The sequence below is a fragment of the Balaenoptera acutorostrata genome, chromosome 3 (genome assembly GCF_949987535.1).
Source record: "Balaenoptera acutorostrata chromosome 3, mBalAcu1.1, whole genome shotgun sequence".
NCBI lineage: Eukaryota > Metazoa > Chordata > Mammalia > Artiodactyla > Balaenopteridae > Balaenoptera > Balaenoptera acutorostrata.
The window spans coordinates 52,195,463-52,212,364 of NC_080066.1; the positions used below are offsets into that span (position 1 = coordinate 52,195,463).

The following is a 16,902-nucleotide window of genomic DNA, read 5'->3' on the forward strand; positions in this document are numbered from 1 at the left end:
GACATCTTTTGTCTGATTTATCTCTAAGTATTTCATATTTTTCATAGTATCATATATGGTATTTAAAGTTTTTTAAATTTCCAATTGATTGTTGCAACCATATAGAAATATAAATGGTTTTGTATAACTGATCCTGTATCCTCCAGACTTGCCAAGCTCACTTACTAGTTCCAGTAGGGTTGTTTTAGATTATCATGGACTTTCTACATGCACTCGTGTCTTCTGGGAAGAAAGACAGTTTTACTTCTTCCTTTCAAATATGGTCACGTTTTATTTCTTTTTCTTTCGTGACTGTACTGGTTAGAAGCTCCAGTACAATGTTAAATAGAAGCAGTGAGAGCAGACATGTTTGTCTTGCTGAACATTAAGTATAATATTGACTGTTGTTTTTTCATACATATGCTTTATCAGATTAGTAAATTCCCTTCTATTCCTAGTTTGCTTAGAGTGTTTTAAATTGCGGACGGGTGTCGAATTTTGTTAGACCCTTTTTCCGCATCATTGAAATGATTATATGGTTTTTCTTTCTTAGGTTTTAAAATAGTGAATTACATTGATTTTTTTAAGGTTAATACAATCTTTATTAATAAGATAAACTTCATTTGGTCATATGACTTTATACATTGTTAAATTCAATTTGCTAAAATTTTGTTTAGACTTTTTCCACCCATGTTCATGAATGATACTGGTTGTTTCTCTTTTCTTGTGTGTTCATCTGGTTTTGGTATCAGGATAATGCTGGCTTCATAGAATGAGTTGGGAAGTATTCCAACCTTTTAACTACAAATTCAACTTCATTAATAAATGTTGGGCTGTTCAACTTCTCTGTATCTTGAGTGAGCTTTGCTAATTTTTGTCCTTCAAGGACTTTGTATTAGCATAAAGTTGCTTCTTATATTTTTATTATCTGTAGAAATCAGGCAATACTTCCTTTCTCATTTCTGATATTGGTAATTTGTGTCTTCTCTCTGATTAGACTAGTTAGAGATTTACCGTTTTTATTGATCTTAAAGTTCCAGCTTTTGTTTTCACTGATTTCTCTCTATTCCTTTCTTCTATGTCATTGATTTTCTTTATTATTTCTTTTCTTTTATTTACTTAGAACTTAATTTGCTCTCTTATTTCTGGTTTCTTTAGGTGAGAGCTATGTATGCAACATGTCCTTCTATGCAGTAATTATAATTATTGTTATAATGACCTTTTCTGCCAGTTTTAACGTCTATCTTGGTTGTTTTCAGTTGCATTTTTTTTCTTCATCATAGGTCATATATTGAAAAGGCTGGTAATTTTTGGTTGGATGCCAGACAGTGTGAATTTTATGATGCTGAGTGCTGGATATTTTTGTATTCATGTAACTATTCTTGATATATGTTCTGGGATACATTTAACTGGAAACAGTTTAATCTTTTCAGATATGGCTCTTAAGGATTTGTTAGGTGGGAATGGAATGGTGTTCAGTCTAGCGCTAACTATTCACCACTACTGAGATAAGACCTTTTTGTGTACTCTACACAATGCCCCTTGAATTATGAGGTTCAAGTCTGACTGATAAGAGCAGGCACTATTTCCAACCCTCTGTGACTGCTGGGCACTGTTACTTTTAATCTTTTCAGCTCGTCCTTTTTCCAGCCTCAGGTAGTTTCCTCATATGTGCTGATCAGTATTCATCTGAATACTCAAGCGGAACCTTCTGCAAATCTCCAGAGTTCTCTCTCTGTACATCTCTCTCCCCTAAGGTTCTCTGTCCTGTGAACTCTTGCTGCTTTGGACCCCTGAACTCTTAGTTCCTTGTCCTCAGTTTAAGGTACCTACCAGACTGTGACTGAGTTCCCCTTCCCTGAGTTAACTCTTCTCTTCAATCAAGTCTCTGCTGAAATGTCACCTCCTCAGAAAGACTTTCTTTGATTATATTATCTAAAGTAGTACAGCTGTCACTCCCCTCTTCACTCTATTTTAGCATGTGTTTATCTTTTAATTGTCCATCTCTCCTCACTATAATAAGCTTCATTCTGATCTTAAGTATGTCCCTAACAGAATTTTATGCTCATATATATTAAATAATATATACAACAACGTTCATAATAGCCCCACACTGGAAACAGCCCATATGTTTACCAGTACTACACAGCAATGAAAATGAATAATCTATAGTACATGCAGTAGCGTGGATGCATCCCAGAAAGATAATGTTGACAAAAGGAGCCAGACACAGGATTCTTCATGCTATGAAGAAGGCAAAACCAAACTATAATGTTAGAATTTGGAAAAATGGTTCCTTTTGGGATAGAGGTTTTGCTTAGTAGGAGGGCCAGCGTGGCCTTCTGAGATTCTTTTTTCTTGAGCTGAGTGGAGAAATTGAGTAAAATTAATTGAGTTCTAGGTCAGATACCGTCTTCTCTGTAGAACCTTCCCTAATTCCTTAGAAAAAGTCAGTTCCTCCACCTTCTCTGACCCAATATTAGAATAATTATATTGTAATTATTACATTTTTCAAGGGAAGGGGGTCCTCTTTTTTTTTTTTTTTTTTTAAGTATTTTGACTGGTATATAGTAGGTGCTCTGGAAACATTTTCTGATGAAAGGAATGAGCAAATGCAGGAACTTGTAGTGAACAAATAAGCTGAGGGCTTCTGCCTTCCAGTCCTGTGCCTTCTTCATTGCCTGTTTCTAGTTGAGGGTAAAGAGATTATCTCACGTTGTTGATCTGGAGAGCCAAGGTTTGTTGGCACCTATTTGTCGTTAGAGAAGAAAAGTGTTGAGACTTTGAGGTAAGCTGGTGGTCTCAGACAGGAGGTAGAATGAGATTGGACTCCTGAGTTTTGGTAACCCTGTAGCTAAAGGAACAAGGATGTCTCTGCCTTCTGGTTATGAGTGGCTGTAGGGAATAGGATGTGACTTGGCTTATTCAATAGGCTTTGCCAAGAATATTTTCTTCACAGGTTTATGGAAGGACCCAATAAAGTTATCTGCTATCATTACAAATCTGTTTGCTTTGTAGGGTTTTTTTCCCCCAACACAAAAATTTTGTTAAACCATGGTACTATAACTAAACAGAGTACTCTTTGTTCCTTTTAATTTTGAAAATTTCAATAAACATAAACTTGGAAAGGGTAAGAAAATGAGGATGAATAGAGCTTACAAAGCAAATTGTATAGACCCTATGAAGGAAATTTCTTCTAAGTTTGTCCTTACTGGAAGTGTCTGGAACTCAGTGAAGATTTAGCTGAGGTCCAAATGATGCATCTAAATTTTTATGCCAGATTTTATTAAGGAACCCAGAATAGCATCTGTTCGCTTTGAAAAGAATTCTGCTAATTCATCAGTGTCTTAAAATTTTAAATGTATATTTTGATTAACATATTTTTATTGGCACATATAGTCATTTCCTTTTGGCTAATACTACTGTGAATGTGTGTCTTTCTGTAGCTGTGGTGCTCCCATTCAAGTTTCTGAGGTGAAGCTGCTTTCCTTTTCATCAGGGCAACTAACAGTTTTCCTCCCTGCTGAGGTGAAGGCCATAGGGACAGAGAAGGATCACGTCCTGCCTCTGCAAGAGCTGGCCATGAGGAGTCTGCATCACACCTACCACAGTTTTCTAAAAGGTACACGGGACTGTTTTCTTTTCTTTCCTTTCCTTTTCTTTTCTTTTCCTTTCCTTTCCTCTTTTCTTTTCTTTTCTTTTCTTTTCTTTTCTTTTTTCTTTTCTCTTCCTGCCTCTTATTCAGTGAGCTTAGGAATTGTGTTTTATGCTATTTTGGTGTTCATTTTTCAAAATTGTGGTAAAATGTACATAACATAAAATTTACCATTTTAATCATCTTTAAGTGTTCAGTTCAGTGGCATTAAGTACATTTGCGTAGTTGTGTAATGGAACATTTTTTATAAGAGAAAAGTTTTAATATTTTATTTTAATATTAATATTTAATATTTTAATATTAAAATATTTTATCAACACTGAACCCTTAAGCACCCCCTACAGCCGCAGAGAAGCATTCACTAAATATGATCTTCAGTCACAAAGAACAGAGGTTAAAAGTTAAACTATGCAGTTTAAATGAGAGAAATTGGTGTTTGGGAGCACATATTTGGTGGAAGTGAGAAGGCTGGCAGAGGTACTTTCTTCTGTATCGAAAATGTGCAAAGATCTTATCCTTAAAGCAAAGTTGGGTACTTCTTCCAACAGAGCAACTTTTTGCCTTGTAACCTCCTTACACCTGAGAAATATATATACCTAAAGGGAAATTAATTTCAGGAGCCTTTGGCAGTATTACCACAGGATTTGGCGGTGTGTAGATGTCATAGGTGACATGGAGTGGACCTGTGATGCTTTAAGAAAGCACTAGGCAACATTAATAAGAAAATACATTTCAAGTGCTTTTAAAACTACTAAATGTTTTGTCTTTGCTTTAAAAAAAAAAAAAAAGGTGCAGACAAAAACATCTAACATTAACCTTCCAGAAATGTCTAATACAAATTAAGTTGTTTTTAAAAACTAAACAGAAAACTGAAATTATTCACCTATGAGCAAATTACATTTTTCAAAATGGTTATTGATAAGTCTGGACAGATATAAAAGATGACAAGATAATTTGTATTTCCTTCCTCAAGATGATTCAGTGATTTTTAGGTGTCACCTCACCATGACCGTTTCTCTCTCTACTAGATGTTTTACTCTCAGTAGCAACCCAGTGTACATTTGTGCTCAGTGATTGCCTGGGCCACTGGGATGTTTTGCTTTAAACATTTCTTTTGTGTAGCTCAGACTAAACTGAGGAGGAAACACCCTATTTTTATTAGTGACAGCTCATGGGGGTGAGACAAGGAAAAGCTTGGTTTCATTATTTTTCATTTTCTTTGATTTCTTTGTTTCCCCCTTTCATTCTTTTCAGTAAATATAATTTAGCTTGAAAGATTCTAAATGCCCAATAGATTTAGGAAGAATTTAATGAAAGTCTGTTTTAGTCTTCAGTCCCAGTCTTTTTTTTATTCTCTGTCTCTTACCGAAGTTTACAGACCCTCCCTGGGTAAACTTAACACCTTTTCAGTCTTTGTTCTTAAAGAATATTTGGTCTTATTCTTTCCTGGCCTCTACCTCAGGACAGCTCAGGTTGCTCTTAAAAGAGTAGATTTAGGTTTTCTCTTAGTATCAAAAATGTAAAAAGCATCTTTCATTTCCAAATAATGTTACATTTTTATTCAATGCCTATCGGATAACAGAATTTTCAACATGCAGTACTTTTCACTAACTGAACTTATTTGCTAACAATAAGAAATATTTTAAGAAGCCAAGTTTAAGGAAATCTCATTTTTTATTTGTGCATGATTTTCTCTTGTGTTCCAGATCTGGACTTTCTGTCTCCAATCTCGTTACCCAGAAGTCTCCTGGAGCTGCTGCACTGCCCCTTGGGGCACTGTCACCGGTGTAGTGAGCCCATGTTTACGATTGTCTACCCCAAGCTATTTCCCTTGAGAGAGACGCCAATGGCAGGGCTGCACCAGGGGTAATCATTCCTAAGTGGACTCCAGGGCTTACACCTGGGCGAGGGGTGGGAACGTGGGGAAGGGTGGAAGACACACATAAAAGTGTTGGTAAGTCAGCAGCTTTAAAGGGGCATAGAATGTTTCCTGCCATACAGGTAAATGAAACAAATGCACATTTTCAATATCACAAGAAAACTGGATTTCTCTTTATTACATTTTTGGTCTTATACAGAACGGTTTTATTGTATATGTTATTTAGAGTAGCTCATTCTTTGTAGGAGTGTTTTCCTATTCACAATAGTCTTTAGGCAATAAGGAATGTAAGAACAAAATATTTGTTATATAATGGGTCCAGCCCAGCTCTTCTGTTTAATTCGCATTGCTAACTGAAAGTGTGTGGCTGAGCATTGTGTGTGTGTGTTTCTGTTTTGAATTTCTAACCCTTCCAAATAGCATTCTCTTGCCACTGTCTATTTCTTGGCACAGTGCCTTGAATTTGCTAAGAATGTTAACTAAGTAAAAACCCCCATTCTGGTAGTTTAAAAAAAGAATATCAGACAATTAAAAATAGGACATGAAATGAAAAATCCCCCATTAGCACAGTCTCAGCTTATAGATTTTCTAAATTTAGAATCTTCTAAGTTCACATTTTTCAAAGATGAAAAAAAATACTATAATACCTCACTTATCCATCAAATGTGGTATTTTGGGTTAGTACATTTTTCAGGATAACTTGTTACCCCTATTCAGTCCTAGAAGCGTTTCCTTTATAATCACTTTTGTAGAATGAGAGCAAGCGTGGGCAGGGTGCTGAACCTCTCAGAGCCTCAAAATGGAGAAAGAACAGCCTGCTGGGCAGGGCCATCTAAGGATTAGCAGATGATGAAGGCAAACACTTGGCACATAATGGGTGCTCGGCAAATGGTAGTTACCTTTTCCATCTCTCTACCCACTCCTTCCCAAAACTGCATTTATCTTTTTCTTACCCTGAATAATCCTATTTTGCTATACTTTCAGTTCCTGTTTCAACTTTCTGTATTTTTAATGTTTCCTGCTTTACTATGCCTGCCTACAGAAGCCCTCCTCCAAAACTTGCTTATCTGCTACTTCTGATCAGAGGTGATCAGATCACCAAATTTAGTAAAATTCCATTTTAAATTAGAGTTGAAAGGACTGAGTCAGGATTTGAGTATGTTACTACATGAATAAAATTAACTAATGAAATAGGCACATCTATGAGGAGCAGTAGTAGGGAATATCGGTCAAGTGCACAGGCCCTGATTCTGACTTCTCCCCTGGGAGACCTTGGACAAATTATTTAACATCTCTGAGCTTCATCTTTTCATCAATAAAATGAGCATAGTAATAATATCTATTTAATAAGGTCATTGTGAGGATTAAATGAGATCATTTATGTAAAGAGCCCAAGATGGTGCCTGGTATGTAATAAATATTAAGTGACTTAACTATGATCTCTTTTTGTAGCTCAAAGACTTCTAAAAATTTATTTTATGTATGTCTTTAGCAAATGATCTTCATATTAGTAAGATATCATCATAGGAAAATCTTCCATTAAACTATAGTAAAATCCTTCTGCATTGTTGTTGCACAGTTTCCTATAGAAGACATTTTCGTACTAAAAATATGAAAATGAAAACAATTCAGTATGATAAGGATGCTCTGTTAGTAGCTGATAAAATTCTAAATACCTGTTTGAAAAGATAAACTTTCTTTCTGTCATGGTAATTAATTTGTGCAAATAAAGTAGATCCCTTAAATGAAGTCATTTTTGTGTTCTTTATATGAAATTTGGGAAACTTGTTCGATAAGTATTTGCATATTTACTGCTACTTATTTCTCTGCTTAAACCTAGAAATTCAGTGTGAATATCTTATATTGCTTTAGAACATAAAATATAATAGTGTTAGTTTAATAAAATGAGTGTATCAAATACATAGGACTTAGGAAATGCCCTTTTGTTAAGAAAAGCCAAAAGTGCCCATGTTTATAGCAAAAAATGAAATACCAAGACACAAACATGGCTTTCTGTGGTGAGTTAATGCTAAGATCTGAAACTGAGAATTTGTGTCTTTCATTTGGTCCACCGGACTTTGCTCCTTCCCACGTTGCTATGGAGATTGTGTTAAAAGCTTTGACTTTAGTTTCTACCGTAGTTTTTAAAGTACTTTCTTTTGTAATTGACAACCAAATACTTGAATCTCAATAGCTTATTGCTAAAAATAAAATCAATATTTTTAATATCATAAACTCTAAAAGGTCTTGATAATATTATTTTTAAGTTTTCTAATATATTCTGTTCGGTGTTCATTGCTTCTTATAAAATAATACATTGTATCAGCCAATATCTAAATTAATGTGGACATCTGGCATTATTTTAAAAGAATATATTGAATATTCTTCTAAAATACCAAGTCCCATACGAGTGTTAGTTCCAACTTAAATTTAATACAGAGTCAATTAAAAAGAAATTACAGTATTTTGCATAAATAGTAAATACCCAAATCTTCAAATATCTATAGAAGAGAATAATGGCTAGTATGTTCATAACTTTTGATCCTGATAGGCATAGCAAATTTTCATTCCCCCAAATTACTGTTCATTTATTAAAATGGAGAATGTCAACTCATAGGATTATTTACTAGTATAACAACATGTGTCTGGCTTTTCCCACACTTGTATGCGTCTCATAAGTTTTGTATTTCCCAATAGGAAGTCAGGCTACCCAAGGTTTTTCAAGGGTATTTTACGAGTTTCCTAGGGATACCTCAACAAAATACCACAAAACTGGGTGACTTACAGAGCTTCTACAGATACTGTCTCAGAGCTCTGAAGGCTAGAAGTCTGAAATCAAGATGTGTCAGGATTGGTTCCTTCTGAGGGCTGTGATGGAAGGATCTAATCCTTGCAGATGGCCATCGTCTCCCTTCTTCTCTTCACATCATCTTATCTCTATGTGTGTCTATCTCAGTGTCCAAATTTCCCTTGTTTATAAGAACACCAGTGACATTTCATTAGGGCCCTCCCTAATGACCTCATCTTAACTAATTACACTGGCAATGACCCTGTTTCCAAATAAGGTTACTGTATTACTCTGCTAGGGCTACCATAACAAAATACCATAGGCTGGGTGACGTAAACAACAGAAATTTAATTTCTCACAGTTCTGGAAGCTGGAAGTCTGAAATCAGGGTGCATGTGGTTAGGTTGTGCTGAGGGCTGTCTTCCTGATTTGAAGATAGCTGCTTTCTTGCTGCCTCAAGTGGCAGAGAACACGAGCACACATGTGCACAAGCTCTCCAGTGTCTCTTCTTATAAGGGCACTAATCCTATCATGAGGGCCCCACCTTCATGAACTCATCTAAACCTAATATCTCCAAAAGGCCCCATCTCCAAATACCATCACATTGGAGATTAGGGCTTAAAATATGAATTGGTGGCAGGATGGGGGGACACAATTCAGTCCATAGCAGTCACATTCTGGGGTTCTGGGGATTAGGACTATAACATGAATTTGGGGGGGATACAGTTCAACCCATAACAGTCTGTCCTCCAAAAATCCATGTCCTTCTCAGATGCAAAATAAATTCACTCCATCCCAACACCCCCCAAATCCTAACCCATTCCAGCATCAACTCTTAAGTTCAAAATGTCATCTTAAGTGTCTAAATCAGGTATGGATAAAACTCAGGTATAACTCGCCTTGGGACAAAACTCCTCTCCATCTGTGAACCTGTAAAACCAGACTGGTTATCTGCTTTCAATATATAATGGTGGGACAGGCATAAGATAGACATTCCCTTTACAGAAAGGAGAACAAGATGTCATGAGTTTCAAACAAGTCCAAAACTTAAAAGGGCAAATTCCATTAGATTTTAATGCTTGAGAATAATCCTCTGGCTAGATGCTCTGTCCTTTAGGCCCACTGAGGTGGTGGCCCCACCTCCTCAGCCCTCAGTGGGGCCCTGCTGTCTAAAACCAAGGAAGTTGCCCCATCCTCTGGAATTGAGGAGGTGGCCCCATCCCTGGGGTTATTCTTCCTTTTACTTGATAGCTTGTTTCCTGCCTGTAGAATCCCAGAAGGCTGACAGCATGTCTTCACCCTGTCCCATCTCTGTCCTCTTTAGTCCAAGCTGTCAGCCTTTCTGCTGAAATGGTTGACTGGATCCACAAGTCACATGCCTAATCTCTTTAGAAAAGGTCGTCCAGCCACACCCTTGGTGTTCTCTCCAGAACATGCTTTCTCATTTTTTACAATGTAGATAGCCTGAGAATTTTCCATATCTTCAAGTTCTGGTTCCTTTTTGCTGAACAATTCCCTCAATTTATCTCCCTCCTCTCACATTTTACTGTAAGCAGCAAAGAGAAACCAGGCCATGCCTTCAGTGCTTTGCTTAGAAACCTCCTCAGCTAAATATAGGCATACCCATCTTTTTGTGCTTCATTTTATTTCACTTCACAGATATTGCACTTTTTACAAACTGAAGGTTTGTGGTAACCCTGTGTCAAGAAAATCTATTGGTACCATTTCTCCAACAGCATTTGCTCACTTCCTGTCTCTGTGTCACCTTTTGGTAATTCTCACAATGCTTCAAACTTTTTCATTATTATTATACTTGTTATGGGGATCTGTGATCAGTAATCTTTGATGTTACTACTACAGTTCACTGAAGGCTCAGATGATGGTTAGCATGTTTAGCAATAAATTATTTTTAAATTAAGGTATATACTTTTTTTTAGACGTAATTCTATTGCATACTTAATAGACTACAATATAGTGTAAGTATAACTTTTATATGTACTGGGAAACCAAAAAATTTGTGTGACTTGCTTTATTGCTGTATTTGCTTTATTGCGGCGGTTTGGAATTAAGCCTGCAATATCTCTGAGGTCTGCCTGTATCCAAGTTCATCACTTACAAGTTCTATTTTCCATCCAACAGAACACAATTCAGTCAAGTCCTCTGTGCTTTATAACAAAGATCATCTTTCTTTCATTTTCCAATAACACATTCCTCATTTTTGTCTGAGACCTCACCAGAAACACCTTTAACACTCCTATTTCCAGCAACATTCTGTTCATGACAATATGTGTATTCTCTAAGACAATAGAAGCTTTTTCTATAGCTTTCCTCTTTCCTATGTAAACCCTCACCAGATATCCTTTAACATCTATATTTCTACCAACAGTCTCTTCAAGGCAGAACTCTTCTAGCCTCTGCTACTTAATTTCAAAGCCACATCTAGATTTTTAAATATTTGTTACAGCAGCACCTCTTACCAGTAGCTGAATTTGTATTAGTTAGCAGTCTCCAGAGAAACAAAACATATATCTATATCTATATCTGTAAATAATAAATATAGACAGAGATTGATTTTAAGGAATTGGCTCACATGACTGGGGAGCTGGCAAGTCCAAAACCACAGGGCAGGCTGACAGGCTGGAAGTTCAGAAAAGAGTTGATATTGCAGTCTTGAGTCTAAATTTCACAGGGCAACAGGCTAGAAACTCAGGGTTTTTAAGTTGCTGTCTTAAGGAAAAGTCCTTCAACTTCTTTGCTCTAAAGGCCTCCAACTGACTGGATGAGGCCCACCTTATGGAGCGTAATCTGCTTTACTCAAAGTCTACTGATTTAAATGTCAGTCACATCTAAAAAATACCTTCACAGCAGCATCTAGACTGATATTTGACCAAACAACTGGGTACCATGGTCTAGCCAAGTTGACACATAAAGTTAACCATCACAGACATTCAAAAGGTCTCACTTAAATCACCAGGATGTTTTGAGACAGAAATTGCCAATGGCCCAGAATCGCAGTGTTCCTTCCCATATCGCTTGGGTTAAGTTTGGGCCATAGCAGATGTTAACAGTGTATGCTCAGTTGTTGGTGTGGTGACATCTCTGCTTTTGTACAGTGAGGCCCTGGGCTGGAATGAAAGAATTCATAGGCTTTAGGGGTCAGGAGACCCAGCTGGAAGTTGAGCTGTGTTACTTAGTACTGTAAGATAGGTACCATTATTAGATTGAACTGTGTGAATCATATGCCTTCCATGTGGTTCAACCTAATACAACCCCCATGTTACAGGAGTAGGAGGGTGTGGAACTGAGGGATAGGAAGATCAGAAACTGGGCCAAGCCCTCATAGCAGAGCTGGGATTTGATCCATAGCAAGTCTGGCTCCAAATCCATGTTTTAGACACTATGCTGTAATTAGCTACTGGGTGAATCACTACATATGAAGAAATTTTGAAATGGTGCTCATAAATATAAAATGAAAATAAGCTCTAATATTCTGAACAAGATACTTTTGAAATATGTGTGTGTGTATACATATACATATATGTGTGTGTGCACTAAAGAAATCCAGCAGGATGTAAATCTAACTCTAAACTGTGGTTACCTTGGAAGGGAGGAATGTAGGGTTATGGAGTAGTCAGGTGGGGACTTTAATTTTCAATTCTATATACTACAGAATCATTTGAATATTTTCAATAAGGATGTATTTTTATAAATACACAAAATAACAATTAAAAAATAATATGTATCTAAAGGGACTTTAAAAAATCCTTTGCTTAAAGCTTTATATAGGTTAAAAAAGAAAAGGAAAGGTTCTTGGAGCAATTTTTTTTTAAGTTTAGGTAAAAATGTTTTTAAACAGGTTACACAGTGATATCCAATTTTTGTCAGCTATGGGTATATATATATAAATATATACATATATGTACACACATATACATATATAGTCTTTTACACATATATATATATATAGTGTTGGCCAACAAAGTTTGTTTGGGTTTTTCCGTAACATCTTATGGAAAAAACCTGAGCAAACTTCTTGGCCAACCCAAAAGTTTAAATTGTTAAATACATAGAAAACGTCTTGAAGGCTCACTAAAGTAACAGTAGTTTTCTTTGAGTAGTGTTGAATTTTTACAACAAACTGGTGTCGCTTTAAAAATTAAAAATAATGTTTAATTATTAAAACATTAGTAGACCAGTGGTTTCTTTTCTACTTATTTATTTGGGGGGGAGACAAAGTAAATCTGTTCAAGTCATACATTATCATCAAAGCAAAATTAGGAAATAGAATTCTGCAAAAGGAAATTGTATCAAATGGAAGTACTGCCACTGGAAATGACAACTGTTAATATTTTAGGCTAAAGTAGAATATCTCTTAGTTGACTTAGATATTCAACTCTTAGTTGAATATCTCCTAACTGAGGATCCAGATTCTTGATGCTTCCTTTTCCTTTTTTTTTTTTTTAATTGGGGTAAGAACATTTAACTTGAGATCTATCTTCTTAACAAATTTTTAAGTGCACAGTATAGTATTAACTGTAGGCACTATATTGTACAGCAGCTCTCTAGAACTTACTCATCTTGCATAACTGAAACTATACCCATTGAACACAACTCCCATTTCTCCCTCCCTGCAGTCCCTGGAAACTCACCATTCTACTCTCTGCTTCTGAGTTTGACTATTTTAGATATCTCATGTAAGTGGAATCATGCAGTATTTGTCCTGTGACTGGCTTATTTCCCATACCATAATGTCTTCCAGGTTCATCCATGGTGTTGCAGATGACAGGGTTTCCCTTTTTTAAAGCTGAATAATATTCCATTGTATGTACATACCACATTTTTTAATCTATTCATCAGTCGATAAACATTTAGCTTGTTGCCATATTTTGGATATTGTGAATAATGCTGCAGTGAACATGGGAGTGCAGATATTTCTTTGAGACCCTGATTTCAGTTCTTTTAGATATATACTCAGAACTGGGATTGCTGGATATGATCATTCTATTTTTAATTTTTTGAGGAATTATTTTGCGTAGTGGCTGCACCATTTTACATTCCCACCAACATATGTAAGGATTCCAATTTCTCTTCACCCTTGCCAACACTTATTTTTTTGTTTGTCTGTTTTTTTAGAGCAGCCATCCTAACAGGTGTGAGGTGATATCTCATTGTGGTTTTGATTTGCATTTCCCTGATGATTAGTGATGTTGAGAACCTTTTCATATACCTGTTGGCCATCTGTATGTCTTCTTTGGAGAAATGTCTATTTAAATCCTTTACCCATTTTAAAATCAGATTGTTTGGGTTTTTTTGCTATTGAATGATAGGAATTTCTTATATATTTTAGATATTAACCTATGATCAAATACAAGGATTGCAAATATTGTCTTCCATTCTGTAAGTTATGTTTTGCTTTTGTTGATGGTTTACTTTGCTGCTTAGAAGCTTAGTTTGATGTAGTCCCACATGCCTATTTTTGTTTTGTTGCTTGTGGTTTTGGTGCCATAGCCAAGAAATCATTGCCAAGACTGATGTCAAGTAGCTTGTCCACTGTGTTTTCTTCTAGGGGTTTTATAGTTTCAGGTCTTATGTTTACGTTTTTAATTCATTTAGAGTTGATTTTTTTGTGTATGGTGTAGGATAAGGGTCCACTTTCATTCTTTTGCATGTGGATATCCAGTTTTCCCACACTATTTGTTGAAGAGATTGTCCTTTTCCCATTGTATATGCTTGGCTTCCTTGTGGAAGATCAGTTAGCTGCATATGTGTGGGTTTATTTCTAGCCTGTCTATTCTGTTCCATTGGTCTATATATCTGTCTTTATGCCAGTACCATACTGTTTTGATTACTGTAGCTTTGTGGTATATTTTGAAATCAGGAAACATGATGCCTTCAGCTTTGTTCTTTTTTCTCAAGATTTGTTGGACTATTCAGGATCTTTTGTGGGACCATATGAATTTTAGGATTTTTTTTTCTATTTCCATTTTTAAAAAACCATTGGAGTTATTTCCAAATAGCTCAGAATAATGCATCCACTCATTTATTGATTTATCCACTCAGTTAGCAGACATACATTGAGCATCTACTGTGAGCAGGGCACTGTGGTAGTGATGACAGCATGGCTTCAGTTGGCTGCTTTGAAGCTCAGATTTACAGAGCTTGGTTCTTTCAGGAATGCTCCATGGTCTTTTAAGCCAGAGTAATTACATGAGAGGACCAGATGTCTGAGTAACTGTTGTGCCTTGCGATAGAGACCCATTTGTTAGAGAGCGTGCAGAACTGTCTTTGTCTTATTACTTCCCTTTGTCTGTTATAACAACTTAATACTCCTTCCTCCCACTCACTAGTAGTTTATTTTAAAATAATATCTACTATCTAATACTTATATGGTTAAATCACTTATCACTTATGAAATGTCACATTTCCTTACCCTTGCTTTTTGTGAGTATTACTTTCTTTTACTTTTTTTTTAACATCTTTATTGGAGTATAATTGCTTTACAGTGTTGTGTTAGTTTCTGCTGTATAACAAAGTGAATCATCTATATGCATATGTATATCCCCATGTCCCCTCCCTCTTGTGTCTCCTTCCCACCCTCCTTATCCCACACCACTAGGTGGTTGCAAAGCACTGAACTGATCTCCCTGTGCTATGCAGCTGCTTCCCACTAGCTATTTTACATTTGGTACTGTATATATGTCAATGCTACTCTCTTACTTCATCCCAGCTTACCCTTCCCCCTCCCCGTGTCCTCAAGTACATTCTTTATGTCTGTGTCTTTATTCCTGTCTTGCCCCTAGGTTCATTAGAACCATTTTTTTTTTTTAGATTCCATATATATGTGTTAGCATACGGTATTTGTTTTTCTCTTTCTGACTTACTTCACTCTGTATGACAGTCTCTAGATCCATCCACGTCTCAACAAATGACTCAATTTCGTTCCTTTCTATGGCTGAGTAGTATTCCATTGTATATATGTACCACAACTTCTTTATCCGTTCGTCTGTCGATGGGCATTTGGGTTGCTTCCATGACCTGGCTATTGTAAATAGTGCTGCAATGAACATTGGGGTGCATGTGTCTTCTTGAATTACGGTTTTCTCAGTATATGCCCAGTAGTGGGATTGCTGGGTCGTATAATAGTTCTATTTTTAGTTTTTTAAGGAACCTCCATACTGTTCTCCATAGTGGCTGTACCAATTTACAGTCCCACCAACAGTGCAAGAGGGTTCCCTTTTCTCCACACCCTCTCCAGCTTTTATTGTTTGAAGATTTTTTTTTATGATGGCCATTCTGACTGGTGTGAGGTGATACCTCATTGTAGTTTTGATTTGCATTTCTCTAATAATTAGTGATGTTGAGCATCTTTACATGTGTTTGTTGGCAATCTGTATATCTTCTTTGGAGAAATGCCTACTTAGGTCTTCTGCCCATTTTTGGATTGGGTTGTTTGTTTTCTTGATATTGAGCTACATGAACTACTTGTATATTTTGGAGATTAATCCTTTGTCAGTTGCTTCATTTGCAAATATTTTCTCCCATTCTGAGGGTTGTCTTTTCATCTTGTTTATGGTTTCCTTTGCTGTGCAAAAGCTCTTAAGTTTCATTAGGTCCCATTTGTTTATTTTTTCTTATTTCCATTTCTCTAGGAGGTGGGTCAAAAGGATCTTCTGTGATTTATGTCATAGAGTGTTCTGCCTATATTTTCCTCTAAGAGTTTTATACTGTCTGGCCTTACATTTAGGTCTTTAATCCATTTTGAGTTTATTTTTGTGTATGGTGTTAGGTAATGTTCTAATTTCATTCTTTTAAAGGTAGCTGTCCAGTTTTCCCAGCACCACTTATTGAAGAGGCTGTCTTTTCTCCATTGTATATTCTTGCCTCCTTTATCAAAGATAAGGTGACGATATGTGTGTGGGTTTATCTCTGGGCTTTCTATCCTGTTCCATTGATCTATATTTCTGTTTTTGTGCCAGTACCATACTGTCTTGATTACTGTAGCTTTGTAGTATAGTCTGAAGTCTGGGACCCTGATTCCTCCAGCTCCGTTTTTCTTTCTCAAGATTGTTTTGCCTATTCGGGGTCTTTTGTGTTTCCATACAAATTGTGAAATTTTTGTTCTAGTTCTGTGAAAAATGTCATTGGTAGTTTGACAGGGATTGCATTGAATCTGTAGATTGTTTGAGTAGTATAGTCATTTTCACAATGTTGATTCTTCCAATCCAAGAACATAGTATATCGCTCCATCTGTTTGTATCATCTTTAATTTCTTTCATCAGTGTCTTATACTTTTCTGCATACAGTTTTTTGGCTCCTTAGGTATTTTATTCTTTTTGTTGCAGTGGTAAATGGGAGTGTTTCCTTAATGTCTCTTTCAGATTTTTCATCATTAGTGTATAGGAATGCAAGAGATTTCTGTGCATTAATTTTGTATCCTGCTACTCTACCAAATTCACTGATTAGCTCTAGTAGTTTTCTGGTAGTATCTTTAGGATTCTGTATGTATAGTATCATGTCATCTGCAAACAGTGACAGTTTTACTTCTTCTTTTCCACTTGGATTCCTTTTTCTTCTCTGATTGCTGTGGCTGAAAGTTCCAAA

At 36.1% G+C, this 16,902-nt stretch overlaps 1 protein-coding gene across 2 annotated transcripts in view; it reads left to right on the forward strand.

The window, feature by feature from the left end:
• LRRC28 (leucine rich repeat containing 28) overlaps positions 1 to 16,902 on the forward strand; it is a 186,026-nt gene that overhangs the window by 155,408 nt on the left and 13,716 nt on the right. For both annotated transcript variants that reach the window (XM_007191132.2, XM_007191134.2), the window contains 2 exons: positions 3,426 to 3,601; positions 5,341 to 5,500. In XM_007191132.2, the coding sequence (XP_007191194.1) occupies positions 3,426 to 3,601; positions 5,341 to 5,500 (336 nt within the window). The remainder of the gene's footprint in view (positions 1 to 3,425; positions 3,602 to 5,340; positions 5,501 to 16,902) is intronic.